General features: G+C 44.4%; 1 protein-coding gene across 2 annotated transcripts in view; it reads right to left on the bottom strand.

Moving 5' to 3' along the window:
- Window positions 1-769: 769 nt before the first annotated feature.
- Window positions 770-17,561, bottom strand: part of ipo11 (importin 11) — a 129,724-nt gene continuing 112,932 nt past the window's right edge. The window contains exons 30-31 of one of the 2 annotated variants that reach the window (XM_030358198.1): window positions 11,793-11,879; window positions 770-2,705 (exon numbers count right to left, since the gene is read on the bottom strand). In XM_030358198.1, the coding sequence (XP_030214058.1) occupies window positions 2,541-2,705; window positions 11,793-11,879 (252 nt within the window). In that variant the 3' untranslated portion in view covers window positions 770-2,540. The remainder of the gene's footprint in view (window positions 2,706-11,792; window positions 11,880-17,561) is intronic. The other variant, XM_030358199.1, reaches the window with a different exon arrangement.

A 17,561-nucleotide genomic window follows, 5' to 3' on the forward strand; every position in this document is an offset into this window, starting at 1 on the left:
GAAAATACAAATGAAACAATTGGCTTATCTATTTAACATTTTAGCTTTCAGTATAAATATTGTCACACCTAAATAAATGTGGAATACTTACAGCACATAAACTGAAGAAAAACACTAAGGATTGCCACAATTAAGACTGTGCTCCCTCTTCATTTATCTTGCCAATACAGAGAAACCTCCAACAAACTAGTGTTGTTCAAATGTAATCCTTTTAGTGATATGCCCTAAAACCAGTTATTTGTCTTCACGGCGCAAGTCGGACAGATCAACGGAGGCAAACACAAATAGCATTTAATCTCCCTTAACCACATCTCAGTATATCCCATTAACATTGAGTTTTGTGTTATGGTGATGGATCGCTGCATGTAATAGGTTTTGATGCACTGCAACATATGCGTTCTCTGTATGGTCATTCATTAGGAAGTGGACAGTGTATGCCTTTTTGCCACGGCCACCAATTTCCTGGATACATGGCCTGTCACTTGTGGCATTGGGAGTAACTTGATGAGAACAACGCTGCGCACGTCTCTGGGTTACACAGTAAGCTAGAGAATCTCAGTGCCACCATCTACCCTAAAATAGATTTGCTCTTGATCCAACCCACATGATTCATCGATTTTAGTTATTCTTATTGTCAACAAACCCCCCAATCAGATGCCTGGAAGACATATAACTCAAAAGGATATCGTATGTCAAGCAAATTGCAGATAGGATTAATTTGATGTGGTTTGTGAATGTCAGAAGTGAAACCAATCGCAGGAGGGAAACATTTTGGTAGAGTAATGACTTTTATTGAAGGGTTTGAAACGCAAAAAATAAACAAAGATGCACTCCTGCTATACCAGGAAATTCAGTAAACCAAAAATTGCCTCTGGTGCATGCTGTGTTCTAAAACCTTGTCCTAGCCATCTCTACACAAACTGTCAAATGAAAACTAAATAATAAAAAACCCTCTATAGTGTAGCTCAAAAATAGATGAAATGCAAGTCCCCTTTCACCCAGGCCACGGATAATGAGAGATAAGGCTTCAAGCATAAGGCTGTGATTACCCCTGCTAGCCGACCATCACAGGATCGCGATAGTTAGCAAGGGGTCCATCTCTTAGCGGTGGCCGAGAACGCTAAGAAACCCATAATAATGATAATAACATACATTGTGATCGGATATTTTCAATCTGATTCACATCGGCAATTGCGTTCAGTTATATATAGATTGAATTTCATAAAAATAAAACTAATTACCCCTAAATAAAAGAATATACCACAGACTTGCCAGACTCAGGTAATCCAATGTGGTTGTCAACGATTCTAGTCATGATTAATTTGGTTTGGGTACTACCAAACGTCTCAACATATATTTGTGGACGATCACATTTGTCCTCATCTATATTTGACTAACTGGGTACGGCCTAATCACTAATGTATGGCCTGGTGTGCGTAGCTGGCTTTGACTGTACACGCTGCGAAGGATAACATAGTTGTGGCTATCATAACAAAACTATGAAAAGTGTTAAATGAAATAAAAATTGATTTAGCTTCAGCGCCTCCTGGTGGAGTGTGACACCAAGAGAAAAACCAAGGCGTTCTGAACATCACTTATTTTGGTTATTAAAGTGCTCTAACACACCATGAATTAGCAGCAGGAAATATTACAAATACAAACGTGGTTTTTACAAATTAACCACTTTGAATCACCCAGTTAATTAGATGAATTCCCCCCTCCCAAATAAAAAATAAAAGATGGTCTCTAGATCTCTCAGTAGTCACTTGAACCTGGTTAATAAGAAAATATCAAATTGTTGAAAACAAATCAAGAAATAAAAGCAAACTAAAAATCCAAAACTCATCACGCAGTCATATCATTCGTTCCTAACATATGTACAAAATGACATTGTTCTTTCATGAAACTCTTCTGGGAGAATTGGGTTCTGTAAACACTGCTTCGGTCCGTCAAGTGGAGGCCATCCGCACTTCTTCAACCTCCGATCCGTTTGGTTTTCTCCATGAGAAAGTCTGTGGCGCCCCTTCTGGCAACAATTTCCTTTTCCGCTATATCATTCTGCATCCTACTGCATCTATTCTTACACACGCACACAGTTTTGAATTTTGCCTTCCCTCCACAATTCTATCCCTTCTTCTTAAACAACAGGAAATTTAACGTCGCAAGAGTACAGGAATGGAAGCTCTACGGCACTTTAACAGGGACTTGAAGGTTTGTCCGGGGCTAAAAACAACCACAACGGTGCTTGTGTGTAGCTAGGATGCGAGTTGGGCCAAGGAACATCAAAGCTAATTAATTTGGGCTTAAGGATAGAAGTGGAAGGAGTAAAGCTGCAGATGGTAGTCATGGTCCAGTCAGAATATTGATAAGGCTGAACTAGGGGGCAGGGTGTTTGTATGTGGGTTTGTTGGGGTCCGATGTCCTCTGCCCTTCCAGTAGATGACAGATATCAGGTATGACCAGTGTGTGTGTGTGTGTGTGTGTGTGTGTGTGTGTGTGTGTGTGTGTGTGTGTGTGTGTTGGGAAGGGGGGGCTTTGCCTCAGAGGCCTCGCAGGAACTCCTGGAGCTGCCGGACGATCTCTGTGTCCACTGTCTCCATCAGAACACCGAAGGCCTGGTCCCCCATCAGCGCCTGCTGGGCCTTCAGCTTCTCGTACACAAACTGCTGCAGGGACACGCTGTGCACCGGGTCCTCAAGGGCCAGCTGGGGGAGGAGGGAGAGGAGCGTGAATGGGAGAGGCAGACAACAGCTTCAGATACCAACAGAGGACTAAGAGCCACGGGGACCAGAACAGAACCACCAGGATCGGTAACATGTGAACTGAAGTACAGCAAGTAAGTAGAACGAACAAGCGACAAAACAAAACTGACCAAAAGTCCATTCCCTGCCCGCATCGTGTGCAATCCAGAGTGTCATCGATCGACTGCGTGACGTCAAACGCAATACCGCTTTTGGCAATTGGGCGGACGCAGACGGAAACACTTCCGCCAGATGATTGCATAAAATATTTGCAAATGTGCTTGGTTCCTGGAGCCCAAGTGTGAATAAAGCTAGCCTCCTCCCTAGCGGTAAATGGGTGAGCCATGGGGGAGGTTGTTGCTTTCTCCTTCATATTCCCCAGATTTAAATAGATTCAACAACACAATAACTGCAATGATTTTCACAAACTCACACACACTGTGTGTGTGTGTGTGTGTGTGTGTGTGTGTGTGTGTGTGTGTGTGTGTGTGTGTGTGTGTGTGTGTGTGTGTGTGTGTGTGTGTGTGTGTGTGTGGAGTCCCCATTGGGATTTGGACCACCTGCTGGGATCTCGAGCTCGCCTTCATTCCTTTGTAGTTTAATTAATGTCATTATCAGACTGCGCCCACAATGATTCCGCCCTTGGAATCCACGACTTCCCGAAATGATTTGGCCCTCACACACATACAGGCAGACATGCACTCCGCATGCGAACGCACACTCCGGCGCACTCACAGACACACAATCACACAGAAAGTTGAGATAACTGCAAGTAACTGCAAATTCTAAATGAGAGACAGATTACAGAGTGAGATTTTGATTTATGACCAATCAGGGGAGCAGTACTCGTTATGCTAATTGATTCCCGGTCATTAGGGAGCAATCAGACCCCATGAGGAAACTGATGAGTGTGTTTCAACACACAAAAACAACCTGCCATCCGATGGGATACATAAAAACTCTGGCTTGCAGACGTGACTGGATGACCCGCTGTCATTTTCACAAAGCAAATCATATCTGATGTATGGACACACTCCTGCCTGTTAGAATGAATCAACGTTTGTATCCGTTATAGGGGTATGATGGAGACAGAAGGAGAGGTGCGTGCGTGCGTCTGTTGCAGCAGCACATCAAGGGGGTAGCTTAGTTCCCTAATCACCCGTGATCCTACTTAAAAGGCGAGGCTGCTCGCAGAAATATTAATGAACACCAAGGCAAACCCAATCAATAAGACACATTTGGTCCTGCTTATTTAGAAGCAGGGAAATTGCGAATTAAGGAACATTTTTGGTTACGCTTCATCTAAGAATAATATGAACCCAATTAACGAGACGTTGACACAGCCTCGATAATGTGCCATGGCAGAGAAAGTGGTTTTAGGGTCATAAAGTAGAAGTGTGTGCGTGTGCGTAAAAGGGATAAAGAGTGTGTGTGAGTGTGCGTGCAAGGGTTAAAGAGTGTGCACGTATGTGAGTTTGTGTGCGTGTGTAAACGAACACAACGACACAGTGTATTAAAATGGAACAAATAAGAGCAGCAGATGAAGCAGAGAGATAAGGGGGGCGAGTGGGGGAGAGTGAGCAGGCGGGCCAGGGATTGAGAATCGGGGACAGATAAGTGAACGTGGGAGTGGGAAAGGCTTTGGAGAGAAAATTACAAGAGTGCAGAGATAAGGGCCGATACACCCGAGACACCTGCTGGGTCCTGAGAGCGTGTGCAGGAAAGCCAACTTGAATAGGGCAGTATATATATCAATATATATATCAATAAAATAATAATCAATATTGAAAGGCTGCAAGGTTCTGGTAGCTGGGAGTTCCCAGCGGTGGTACTGGCCGGTCGAAATGTGGGAGGGGGCAGAGTGTACATCTCCTTTGACCTTTGGCAAAGACCTCACTGCACAGTCTGAGCTGTCAAGTGTCTTATTTATTTATTTTTTTAAAAAGGCACCAACACAAAAACGTAGGAACAGCGCAGAGAACATTCGAGTCTCGAGGAGTACCGGAAAGAAGAGACGCATACGAAGGGAGAGAGAATGAGAGGGATGGACGCCGGGAGACTGTGGACGGGATCAGAAGGAGAGATAGAGGGGTTGCTGTGAGATGGGGAAATGAGGTGCGAAGGCAGGGCATGTAAAAAGCCACCTTCTCCCAGCTACAGCTGACCTTTCTCTCCCAGAATAAAACGGCGGAGTCCCATGCTGCCACTGTAACAACCTCAGTGGGAGTCCACCTCCTCCAGAGCCATGGAGTCATGCGATGGTCTGTCCATCCCACAGCCAGGGCAGGGGGGCGGGAGGGGGGGCAGGTTGGGGCAGGCAGAGAGCACCTGCCCGCGTGCATGACACGCATGCACGCGCACACACACACACACACACACACACACACACACACACACACACACGCGCACACACACCAACAGCCACACACCTGAGGAAAAGTAAAAATGACCAGGAGTGCCATCGCTGCTCTTGCGGCTAGGATGGAACTTGGGAAAGGGCTGTCTAGGATCCTCTCGGTCACACACTCTATCAGACACATTTATATGCAGTCTGGTCCCCTCGGCACAGCCAGCGGCCTCCCTGAACAGCCTACTCCAGCAAATGTAAGGAGACTAATGAAAGTATTGTACTGAATAGCACTTCATCCGATCGTTCCCATCATCCGGTCTCACAAATTACAATGAATGCACACACGTCGAAAGAGTCACACAATAAAAATGATATATTACAATTTTACATAGATATATAAAAGGGGCCGACTGGGGGATATGTAGTATTCCTAGAAGCTTAACCCTTTCTTGGACGTAAACATCGATATAACCCGCTGCCGACGCATCCACAAACACACCATGGTGTTATACTCAATTGTCCGAGAAGCCTGAACCTCTCTCAGACTCTATCAACCGCTGCACGAAAGTGAAACGTTCACAAACTGTTGGGCGGATACTGGCAAAAACATACGATTGAACTCCTGGTATTTAACACTGCCTAATGGCATAGATTACCGTGTTGACGATTAAATAAGGAATATAACCACGTTTATCAAATTTAAATAAACTGGTTCGGGTCAACTACCCCTTAAAGGCTTCAAACTGGTTCCACAGTGACCTACATTTATTAAATGGCGGTGTTTGAAATCTGACAGGTCCTTGCTAACTCAACTTAATGATCTAATGATCTGTCTCATTAGATTACTGTGATCGATGGGTCTTCACGCCAGAGCACAGCAGCCCCCACCAGTGTGATCTCACACACACACACACACACACACACACACACACACACACACACACACACACACACACACACACACACACACACACACACACACACACACACACACACACACACACACACACACACACAGGTTGAGCCATAATGTGCCAAGTTGGGAGCCGGTGGGGTGATTGATGAGAGAGTCCGTATGTTGCAGGGCTGTGAGATGGAGCCCGGTCAGAGGATGGCTCTCCAGGCGGTTGGTTAATCACATTAGTGTGTTTACAACACAACATCAAGGGGCCCAGCCGGTCTCCCCGGCAGGCTGGCTTCCAGAGCCCAAAAGGAGTTTGAATTCTTGCAAATCCCCATTGGTTTGCAGCACATCTTACACGAATGCTCGAGCTGTGGTTGGGGACTGCGCTTTGGAGATCATTCAAACATTTTTCACCAGAATTTTGTTTTTTTGGAGTTGAGCACATTTAGCCGCCACATGTACTACCCCTCGTCAAATGAAAGAGGAGACAGGAGCGAACATCACTCCTCTAGCACTAAGAGGTGTCTCCCCCCCTGGGGAGTAGCAGCAGCATGACTAAGCAGCCGTTTATCTTCTGCTGGCACCTCCTCGTGCAGTGTGCATCATTTTAAGTGTCCAGACGCCACCGAGTCGCCCGCAGGCGGGAGGATGATACCCCGGGATGAATTAGGAGATATGAGGTGTGTGTGTGTGTGTGTTTGGGGACACATTAAAATCTAAGGTCAAGGAAAAGGTCCTAGTGATGCTCAGCACCAGCTGAGAGAGGATAAGAAGACAGAAGGGTGAGTGAGAGAGTGAGAGAGATGTCTATGGAAGTAAATCTGTGCCATCGTTAAAAAATGTAACTTAAATATTTTCAACGTCACCAAATTCAACATTCCAAAGTCACCTGCATAATTCAATGTTAACATCCAGGGACCCAAGGAAGAGCAATCGATCCTAGATGCTAGATCGCGGTCAAGCAAGGGGAGCGGAAATAAGAGCGTCACTCGCTGGTTCTTTCTTTCTTGATACAAACGTTAATTCTAAACAGCATTTTACACAGTAGCCTATAATAGGAAATGCTCAAAGGTAAATCAACGTCATTAAACACTGACTGTAGCTTATTATGGGGAGAGAAGCAACCGTGGTGGACCTTACTAAACGCCCTATCCATTGTATCGGCCTGTAAAACGCTAATAGAAGCAAATAAAATGTATTTATTAACCACATTTAATATCAAGCTGAGGGGAGGCGGGGGGGGGGATCTTATATTTTATTTATGTTTCTGTTATAATGCACACCTTTTTTGTTTTTAACTGCAGTATGAAATAAACGATGAACTAATGCCTGTATGAAGTGTGTGCGTGATTGCATTGACTTGGCTGGATTTGCATGCAGCTTAAGTGCAATTGTAGTGGGTTAAGGAACCCAATTTATTAGGGCACCAATTTGGGGCGATCAGAGGTCCCTTTGCCTATGTTTAGTGTGATGCTGGGGCGATCTGAAGCCCGCTGCCCACTGTGGAACGAGAGTGCAGAGCCGACAGTGTTGGGCAACTGAAGCGGCAGCAGCTTGTAGTTCCAGTGGAAGCACGGCGTGCCTCTGGAAGAAGCGCCCGACAGCATCCTGCTTTTAATTTGTCATCCTCATATCTGTATCATGTCACTCGGTGCGGAATAGTGTTGGCCCTGCTCGCTCGTTACGCTCTTGTTAAGCCACCACAGAGGCATATCAACCGTTTTGCTCCAGCCACTTAACGTGCAACCGGTGTCACAAAACGAATGCCCCCTACCCGAGTGATCGATGATGATACAAACGTTAAGTTTTAAGCTTGTGCATGTTTCCGCACATGAACTACTTCATCCCTGTTTTGCGATTTGCGCATGTTGCAGAAAATGTGCAACAGTGCCCCATGGGATCACACTTTTCGGTGGGTCGCAGAATTCTGTGTAACACCCGCTCGCTCTCCTTGCTTGACCGCGTTCTCGCATCTAGGATCGATTGCTCTTCCTTGGGTCCCCCGATGTTAACGCTGAATTTCATTCATTGAATTTTGCAGCTGACTTTGGCATGTTGAATTTGGGGACGTTGAAAATACTTAAGTACATTTTTTTAACGTTGATTATTTGATTTTGAATTTTTTAACATTGAAAAATAAAGTTAAAAATGATTTATTGAAAATGTTAAGTTCAATTCATTGGCAAAAAATCCAGACATGTTATTTCAATGTATAAATATTCAGTGCTTAGAATTCAAAGGCTTTTTATTTTCAAAGTCTGATGGCACAGATTTACTTCCATAGATGTCCACTGCATGGTTGTTTTGTAAGGGACACTGTTGCTAGTACTGATATCATAAGCTTATTTTCCAATTGTTCATTTCAAATTTGTTCCAAACTATTCAAAGGTTTGACCAATTATCCCAATAACTGAATTTGACTCTTCAGTTGTCCTGTGCATTGCATTTGTTGCGCGAGCGATTGAACATGACTCCTTAAATCGGGCTTTATGAATACAACCTCCCTGTTGTATTAATCCAAAATCCATCTCGGCGGCACTTTGCGGCGTCTAAATGTGCCATGCTGTGATGCATCTCTCCCTGCCATTTCCCCCACTTTACCAGCTCATTAAGCCATTTAAGAATCAATCGCACCACTCTCTGCCACAGCACCACCCATCCGCGGAGAGACCCACGAGGAACTAAATCCACCCGAGCGACCGCCAGACATGGCCTAATGGGAGCTGAAGATGAATGTGACGCTGCATATCTTGCCACAAGCACAGCTCCCCACTGCCTCACGCGTGCCAGCCCAGTGCCAGCCGAATGTCAGGGTGTACTCTGAAACATCAATTTTTCATCTCTGCTGCTACTCGGTTTTGTTGGGTGATGGCTTGTTCTGCATGTGTTGGTCGAGGTCGGCTCGGGTCGGGTTAAAGTGAGCCATGGCCAGCGGGGGTGTCTGGGGAGTTTGTGTGTTTGACTGGCATATGGAATGGCTGTGGAACTGAAGGAGAGGGAGTATATGCAACAAAAATATATATATACATAAATACAAAACACACACACAAAGATTAAAAGGCAATGGAGAGGCATTGAAGGCGCCAGAGAGCAGTACAGAGGAAATGAAGGGAGGGGAACTTTGGCCCATGGGGATATGTGGGTGAATCTGGCTCAGATGAAGCAACCTGCTGAGAAGAAAGGGAGATGAAAAAAGTGAGAGCAAGAGACGGCGAGAGAGAGAAAGATAGCAAGGCCGAGAAAGAGAAGGAGAGAGAGAAAGAAAGAAAGAAAGAAAGAAAGAAAGAAAGAAAGAAAGAAAGAAAGAAAGAAAGAAAGAAAGAAAGAAAGAAAAAAGAGAAAGAAAGCAAGCCAGAGAGCGAGAGAGAGAAAGCCAGCCAGAGAGAGCGAGAGCGAGAGAGAAAGCAAGCCAGAGAGAGAGAGAGCGAGAGAGAGAGAAAGCAAGCCAGAGAGAGAGAGAGAGCGAGAGAGAAAGCAAGCCAGAGAGAGAGAGAGCGAGGCTGAAGAGGATAGTGTTGGAAGGCATGATGATAGACTTGGTACGCTACAGGCTGGATCTTCCTGCCAGAGCTCATCCCTGGGAGGTTTGGGAGGTGCAGATGAGAGCAACGGAGGATTGAAGAGAAAGGGAAACAGGGGTTGACGACAAAATGAAGGGATGTAGGGCTTGTGGCATGCCCCGTCCCTGCTGTGGCTTGCTGATAAAGAGCAAGCGGCCACTTCCAGGTGAACGGGGCGAGAGGAAGGGATGAAAGGAAGGAGGAGAGTGTGGCAGAAAACAGCAGTGGTTTAAGGGCTTGTGAGGGAGGACCAGGCAGCATGACGTCCCCCCCATCGCTAATGGGGCATTTTGAGCGGGAAATGATAGATCTTCAGCAGGGTGGAACTCAAGGGGGAATGTTCTGAGGAAAATGTATGCGATCTCAATCTGAGCCAGTGAGCATTTTCAGATGCTCCATAGCAGTATTTTCAACCTGTGGCTGATCTCCAACGTTAGATACAAAGGGTACTGCTGGTGGTACAGGGAATTATGTTCTTGACAGATTAACATTAGCAGAACTAATTGAATAGATGATTGCAAATAATATATATTTGTTTTTGCTTAAATCAACGCTGGGAAAATAAGCAGCGTTGCTGACTATGTCTTTCCACTGTTTCCTGCGGACCCTGCCCACCTTGCAGTAGCAATTGTCTATCATTTTGATAAGGGTAAGAAGAACCCCAGTGAGAGCAGCACGGTAATGCTTGGCGTGTACGGGCTGTGACCTTGTTGGCCTGCTGCGCTCCGGTGTGCGCTACATCTCTTAAAGCAGCGTCCTGCTGATAACCACGCTGTGTGCAGATACGCTGACCCACTGACTGATTTGCACCATTAGAAAACATTAAACTCTGTTATAGGATCCTCTTAATTCTATTTATTTAACTGGTTCGAAGTCAATGACCAGCCTAGTGAAATGTATTCAGAAAAGCGGGCAAGATATGAAACGGTTTCCTTGGGCATGTGGAACAAGATAACGAGTTTTAACCAAAATCATATCGCACCAAAAGCAAAAGCTAAGCTTGGCTTCTCTTTACTTTTCTTTAGCTTTTCCCCAAAAGACAGAGGGAGCATTGCTCAATATTGACCACTATGCAGATGTATCTATGTAAACTTGAATTGTGTGAATTTGGATTTCTTGGGATATCCTGATCCAAGGAGAGCTTTGATTAAGCCGAGTTTACATTTTGTCTTATAAAGAGCTATTCTCTGTAGTGTTAGCGGACTTACTATGAGTGCAAATTGTGACATTTTTTGTTAGCATTTTGACTTTGTGAAGATAGTCCACAGCAAGGTATTCTTGTATTAGGTTGCGGATATTTACTTTCCCAAGTAAGAATCTCTGCATGACTGTATACGGTCTGTGTTTAACACTTTTTGTCTCAATTTGCACTGCTGTAGACATAATCTAATTGCACATAGTTGTAGGGCTGTCAGTCAGTCAGCTACCCGCAAGACTGAGTTCATCTCCGGTTTCACCCTCTGGGGATCCCTGGACTTCCTTGCGCTCACTGAGACTTGGATACCACCAGACTACACATCAACCTCTGCAGCCCTCTCCTCAGGCTACTCCTCCACCCACACACCTAGCCTGCACTGGGTCAGAGTGGAAATCATCCCTTCACCTCCCCTTCTACATTTCACTCTTTTAATTGTCTCGATTAATCTGTAATTTACCCAGTGAAATTAAACATGGCTGTTCTCCCGAGGAAATGGACCTTGCCTCAAACATCCCTGAAGATGCCCGCCGCTGGTTCCTTCTCTACTAACCCTAAACCTCTCTGGACTCTCTCTGTTCTCTCACCTATTCTCGACCCCTCCAGCTCTGGGGTTGTCAGGCTCGCTGCTTAACGACAGAACCCCCCTAAGGGCGGCCGAGAGCACCCATATCGAATCCAAGCCCCCCGGCATCCCTCTTGCCTGCCATCTGCTCTCCTGTTGTTTTGCCTCATCTGCAGCTAAAAGCTATTTCATTCAATCCTCCTTTTCCAACCCCTCCCTCAAATACGGTCTTCCCACTCGCCCACCTCCCTACTACCAAGCCATTTTGTGAGATACCTTGTAGAAAACGATTGATGACGTACGCGCCTCATTTCCCAACCACCGGCTGACACCACCTTTCCTACATCCAGCTTTTCATCTCCTGCTCGAACTTCCTTTTCCCCACTCTCGCCCAATGAGGGACAACCCTACGTCACTTCCAACCACACAACCACCCGCCCGACCCCCTGCCCGACCCCATGCCCAACCACCTCTCACCTTCAGTCTATTGCTCACGACCTTCTTTTCCTCACCACTCTCTTCCAGTGGTGGGCCTTCAGAGCCAGCAGGAACTTGTCTGCTGGCCTAGAGATGGTCAGAATCATACAATAATATTTTTATAATTAGGTACTCAGAGACTTATCCGTGGTTAGCTATTTTATTTGTACTGGATATTACACATTTTTGTATTTGAAATGCGTATAGTACATCCCCCTTATTTAAAATGTGCCAGCGACATGTATCCCGATCTCTAAGACCTCCAGAAAATGTGAGAGCGATTCACCATTAGAGTAAACCCATACTTTTAGGGAACATTAAAATGCCAAAATATTCATAAAATGAACCACATGATAAAATGACCCACAATTGCATACATGTGCTCTCTGGACATGTCTGATAAAATGTGTATGGCGGAAAAACCAAAGAGATGAGATGGACAAAAATATATTTTTTTGCAATATTCACTCATTCGCAATTCCACTTCACAATGCGCCAGGCCCTCAAACCTACAGCCCCCTTAAGAGGTACGCAAAGTTTTACTTCAGAGAGTCAATTTAATAAATGCTAGGCCAAGTGCTAGTGCTCAAATAACCGCTAATGCTCTGAAATACATATAAATAGCATTTGCTCTTGAGCCACGACTCGGATTCACTCAGAATCTCCTTTTGGGACACTTATGTCAACGACCTCTACTGACGTGCCACGGCATATAGTCAGTATATAGGGCAGTCGCTGGGGGGGAAATACCTTAATATAGTGACAACAGTCCTACTTTTATATATCGTTTTCATAACTAATGCTATATACCAAGTACATTTTTCTATCAGTATATTAATGTAATTTCAATGCTACTCTGCTTCGGTGGCACTGGTTTCAGTGCAGCTATATCAATTAGAGCTTTTATCCTATCAGATTGTGCACCTGTGCCTTCTTCTGTGAAAAATCCCAGATGCCTTCAGAATACCGAGTGAATCCTCTCTGCTGTTGAAGCAAATGGGGACAATGTTGTTGATTGACATATTCCTCAACCACAGGCTGAGAGAAACCGCACACTTATTCAGATGAATTCCGAATAATGTTTTAATGAACAACGTTCCGGCCTAAGGCCTTTTTCTAGTTTCACTTAGTTTCCTTAACCAATCAGGGTGTATTCTGTGACACGCCAGAGCCCTCCAGCTTGCCTAGCCCCTACATCTGCATGTATCGTGTCCCGAGATCGGGAGGGCCAGTTGGCGAAAGCATATTTGTTTTGATTGTGTTTATTTCCTCTGTTCTTGTTCTTGGCAGTAGCTGAGCAAACAGAAGCTGAACAAACCGATTTAGCACTGTTGGATTGCTGTGCTTATCTGTGCGATAAATCTGACAGTAAAACAGAGTTACAGCCTCTACCGAGACCCATAAAATCATAAGGGCTCCAGACTTATTTTTTTCACTAGGAACACTGTGGCCCCTAACTGAAAATTTTAGGGGCACAACCAGAAATTTTAGGGGCACACACCGTTAATCAACATGCCAACCAAATATTCACATTTCTACTAATTTCCACTGTATTACTAATAACTATTTTGATAATAGAGGTAGAAATTACAATGTTTCAAATTCAGTGTCACATTTTATTGTGATTCTCATCTATTCCAACGGTTTCCAGGTATGCGCATGCATGCGTTCGACAAGTAAGGATGCAACAGTTTCACGGGTGTGCGCCCGCTTTTCGTGCCGGACAGGACGCTGAGCCTCCTCTATGCCCACTCGCCTCTCCATTGAGAATGCATTATCAGGCCCGACAAACGCCTCCCATGTGAAAAGCCCTTTAGGGCACCTGAAGCAGAGTCCTGCACTGGTTCGGGTGACCCGCACACCCGAACGAGAAACGAGTCGGGTCGGAGTCGACGCCTGAACAGCGCGGGTTTTGCGATTGCGAGCGAGACTTCACCAGTGCTGGATATAATCAGGAGCGGAGGAGTCAACTAAAACCGTCAACAGTGGATGATGTGTTTTTTTTGCACAAAAATGTAAAGCACCAAGCCAAACACCAGATAGTATAATTCCCATCTAATGTTTCTAATTTTCCATCGGGTGCGAGTCGGGTGTCGATATCAATTTATAGCGAGTCTGGTCGGGCTACTGTCAGAAACACGGGTCGGATGCGGTTTAAAGTATTGCAGATACGGGCGGGTGCGGGGTTTGTAAAATAAGACCCATGCAGGACTGACTTGCACTGGCAGCCTAGCCGAAGGTCGGAAGAACGAGTCAATAGTTAGCTTGCTCATTGTAATCGCACGTAGCAGGTTGTGAATTCTTTCTCCTTCGCACAGACGTTTACGCGCGCTCGATAATCTCTAGGACGTTCCCTCTCGACACATTAGCGACATTCCCTATACTTCTTACACTCATTGGCCTGCTAAAGATTCCGGATTCATTGACGTACCCCTTCCACCTTTAACGTGTAAAAAAAAGGGCAAATTTACTGGTCGCACATGCGCGACCAGATGGAAAATTCGGTCGCACACTCTCAAATGTTGGTCGCGAAATGCGACCATTTTGTCGCAGTCTGGAGCCCTTACCTCAATAGATACAAACTCTTCCTTTATACAAACAGCACCGGCTTTACAGCTGTATTATATGTAAAACTACTGCTTTATAGTTGTAAACACTGTTGTGTTTTCAACTAGTGTCAAATGTCACCATGTTTGATAATTGCATCATTTAGATGTAGCCAATCATGCGACTTAATCTTATGATCCTCATCCTGTATAAACACTGGATTCGTGAGTAACTTAATCCTGATCTGCGTCCAAAGTAGGGATCGACCGATACGGATTTTTTACGGCCGATACGATACCGATATTTTTTCATCAGCCTTAGCCGATACGCCGATACCGATATTTAGAGCCGATACTACTTTTTTTTTTTTTTTTTTTTTTGCTCCCTCGATCATAAAAATTAAGCTGATAACAAATGTTACAAGTCTCAATTAAAAAAAATGAACATTTATTGAAGTTCAATATAAAAAACTATATTTAACAAATAGTAAAAACAGGTGAGGTAGAACAAGTAAAAAAAAATAATAATTGTAAAACACGTAAAAAACGCGAATATCGGCCGATAATATCGGCCGACCGATATATCGGTCGATCCCTAGTCCAAAGTCTGCAAATTGTATTCAGCCAAGATCCAAGTCATTGTCATTCTGTTGGAGCCGTCCATAATCTGTCTGCCAATTACCACACAGTTTAAAACTCAATAAAGCCACAACCATATTAACTCAGTGCATACATTCCAATACAACCAACAAAAACAATGAAATCCTCAAACAGAAAAAAATATGTTTCGATGAAGGACAAAAAGTGAACCCACCATCTCCCTCGCTGTAGATAAGACACGGCAACTTATAGATAAAACTCTCGATTAAATTTATATATCAACACCTAAAAGTGGTTTTCACATTGGGCTGCACCATGAACGATCTAATAAGCGTTGCAATGTTCTTCCAATAAAGCACAAAATATTGTCTCCCCACCCATCAAACCACATTCCATCAACCTGACATATACTCGCTATGTGCACTGCTGCTACGCTGGGGTAGGCTTCTGGACTGCCCCCTTGATTCAAATTGCAAACACTAAACCAGGAGCATCCCAGAACTCCCCACAACTGAACCGAGCCAGTAAGAAAGCCATGGGAATAGAAGAAAAGGCGAGCAACAAACACAGACAAAGGCAGACCGAGAGAGAGGGAGAGAGAGAGCGAGGGAGTGAGGGAGCTAGGAAGGGAGAGAGAGATGAGAGAAATGTCCTCTCCAGAGGAAAAGATTGTAACGTCTTCTGTTGAAGAGATTAATTCACAGTTGGATATAAAAAGATTAAGAGCATAAAATAGAAGAAGACATGGCATAGGGAAAAAATGATTTAAAAAATAAGCAGTCCTGATGTGGTTTTTATACTCCTCCATCCTTGCTCTCCATCGAGTATCTACCGTAATTCCTTGTCTTTCAACTCTGAGGGATTATTATGGCATTGATTGCAGCCAGTTCCTCATCAAATGAAGCAGCACAAATTATTATAGCCAAATTACCATTGGACTAAAGGGTAGAAATATAACAACATCCCGGCAGTTTGTGTGTTGGTTGTGCAAACATGTGCGCTGCCTCGCACAAACGCAGCCACAACCGGGAACAGAAAAATAGAAGAAAGATTAATAGATTAATCCCTTTGAGTTAAATGTAAACTACTGGACTCATTTTAAGTAGCCACATCAACCCTACATTATTCATAATTACCAGGAAGAATTAGAAATGCATGATCAGCAAAACGGTTCACAAGTTTGAATAAAATGATTTAGGCCAGTAGTTCTCAACTGGACTAGCCTTAGGACCCACATGTTTCATTAGACATTAGATCATGAGCCAACAATAATTGTTTACTATATGTATTTACCAATATCGCAGAATTCAACCATGCCTTCATGTACTGTTAAGAAAAACTCAACCAAACAAAAAGCTGCAACGATTGAGGATACACTGATTGAACAAGTAAGCCATTGAAATATTAGTTTATATATGGGCTTCATTCTAAAGATTAAGGGGAGGCATATGCCCCGCTAGCCAATCAAAACACCCACCATTTGAGAATCACTGCTATAGGAAAGTTAGCAACAATGAAGCAATGAAACGGGCATACCTTTACCAGGTAGAAACAGGTAAAAATACTATATAAAAATTGCATTGGACGTTGAACTCATTTGACTTATCATTTTATAGGACTTGGCAGTGACACTCAAACTGAGCCAGCGAGGCGTGAAAGGGCTGACTTTTAAGGACATTACGATGCCATCAGGTGGTTAAAAAACAAAACAAAACAGGTTAATGGAGGATGCTGCCAAGCCATCTGCTCTTTCTGCAGTAATGATGCGCTCATGAAACGTAAGTATATACACTGAAGGGGGGAGTATTAAGGCTGCTTCAGGCTCCAGTGAGTCCGAAGGGAGGAACGTTTTACAATGAAAGCACAAATCAATACGAACTCATGAGGGTGTCTTTATTGGTCACGTAAGTAAGTGAGTGAGTGGATGGATTGGTGAGTGAGTGAGTGGATGGATTGGTGAGTGAGTGAGTGAGTGGATGGATTGGTGAGTGACTGGATGGATTGGTGAGTGAGTGAGTGGATGGATTGGTGAGTGAGTGAGTGGATGGATTGGTGAGTGAGTGGATGAGTGGATGGATTGGTGAGTGAGTGGATGGATTGGTGTGTGAGTGGATGGATTGGTGAGTGAGTGGATGGATTGGTGAGTGAGTGGATGGATTGGTGAGTGAGTGGATGGATTGGTGAGTGAGTTAGTGGATGGATTGGTGAGTGAGTGGATGGATTGGTGAGTGAGTTAGTGGATGGATTGGTGAGTGAGTGGATGGATTGGTGAGTGAGTGGATGGATTGGTGAGTGAGTGGATGGATTGGTGTGTGAGTGGATTGGTGAGTGAGTGAGTGAGTGAGTGAGTGTGTGTGAACCTGCCGACCAAGACTACAGTTAGGATTGCCTTTGAAGACCAGGAGCAGAGGTCAAGGGGTGAAAAGTAAAAGTAAAAAAAGTAAAATTTCGATCAGATTCAATTATTGATGGGATCCTTGATCAATAAAATCCTAATCTTGTCACAATTGTGATGACCTTGAGAATAACAAAATACATAATAATTTACTGCGACCCGTAAGCCCTGCACTCTGCTGGACAGAAAGTTCTAAAAGCAAAACTTTGCCACAGCTTAAATCAATCA

The sequence above is a fragment of the Gadus morhua genome, chromosome 6 (genome assembly GCF_902167405.1).
Source record: "Gadus morhua chromosome 6, gadMor3.0, whole genome shotgun sequence".
NCBI lineage: Eukaryota > Metazoa > Chordata > Actinopteri > Gadiformes > Gadidae > Gadus > Gadus morhua.